General features: G+C 56.6%; 1 protein-coding gene across 1 annotated transcript; it reads right to left on the reverse strand.

Annotated features, from left to right (window-relative positions):
• Positions 1 to 271: 271 nt before the first annotated feature.
• SPRG_15608 (hypothetical protein) lies at positions 272 to 657 on the reverse strand (the record flags this gene model as incomplete). Its single annotated transcript, XM_012357406.1, has 1 exon — positions 272 to 657. One exon carries the CDS (start codon positions 655 to 657, stop codon positions 340 to 342), a length of 318 nt encoding a protein of 105 aa, XP_012212796.1. The 3' UTR covers positions 272 to 339.
• Positions 658 to 747: the final 90 nt, after the last annotated feature.

Below are 747 nucleotides of genomic sequence, written 5' to 3' on the forward strand. Positions count from 1 at the left end.
GCAGTTCCGCACCGTGTGGTTGTCATTGATCTAAATCCGCGTGGCAGAGCCGAGACCGCTCTCAACTGCTCTCAACTGCTCTCAACTGATGACGATCTCGTGAGGAAACAAACAAGTCCTATCTGCACAAGTGTTTACTAGTACAGGACCACTGGTGTGCGGCAAGATGACAGGGCGGTGGTTCATCGCCTTAGGCTACAAACTAGCTACTTACTTTAGCAAAAGCATAAATCGTCCTTGGCCATAGCGAGGCCATCAACTTGACGGCCTTGGCGATAGTGACGAAATGTATGTGGTGAAATCACAGAACGGAAATACGGCTACTTTTGGCGAATCAAATCAAGGAAACATGACGCTACGCACGCCGTGGAGCTCCTCTTTGAGCTCGTCAATGTACTCGTGTAGAATCTTGCCCCCAAACTCGAACCGCTCGACGAGCTTGATTTTTGCAGCGACGATGCCACGCCACTCGGCGGCGAGGCGCGGGTCCTCGGCGGGCGGCACCCACACAAACACGTCGTCGCGATTGTACCCACCGACGGCAGCGACGCCCGGCCGCAGAGCGCTGCGTTGCACCGGGGTCGCCGTTACCGTCGGCTGCACGGGACGCTCGCCCGCGTCGGGTGTGATAGGGGTTGTCGTCTTCGTCGTCGCCATCGTCGTTCTTGAGCGGCGCCTTGTCGACGGCGTGGTGTTGGGTAGCTAGTCCCATCAGTACTTATCGCGTCTGTAGGTGCCAATCAATGG

This window comes from Saprolegnia parasitica (genome assembly GCF_000151545.1).
Source record: "Saprolegnia parasitica CBS 223.65 unplaced genomic scaffold supercont2.897, whole genome shotgun sequence".
In the NCBI taxonomy this organism is placed as follows: Eukaryota; Oomycota; class Saprolegniomycetes; order Saprolegniales; family Saprolegniaceae; genus Saprolegnia; species Saprolegnia parasitica.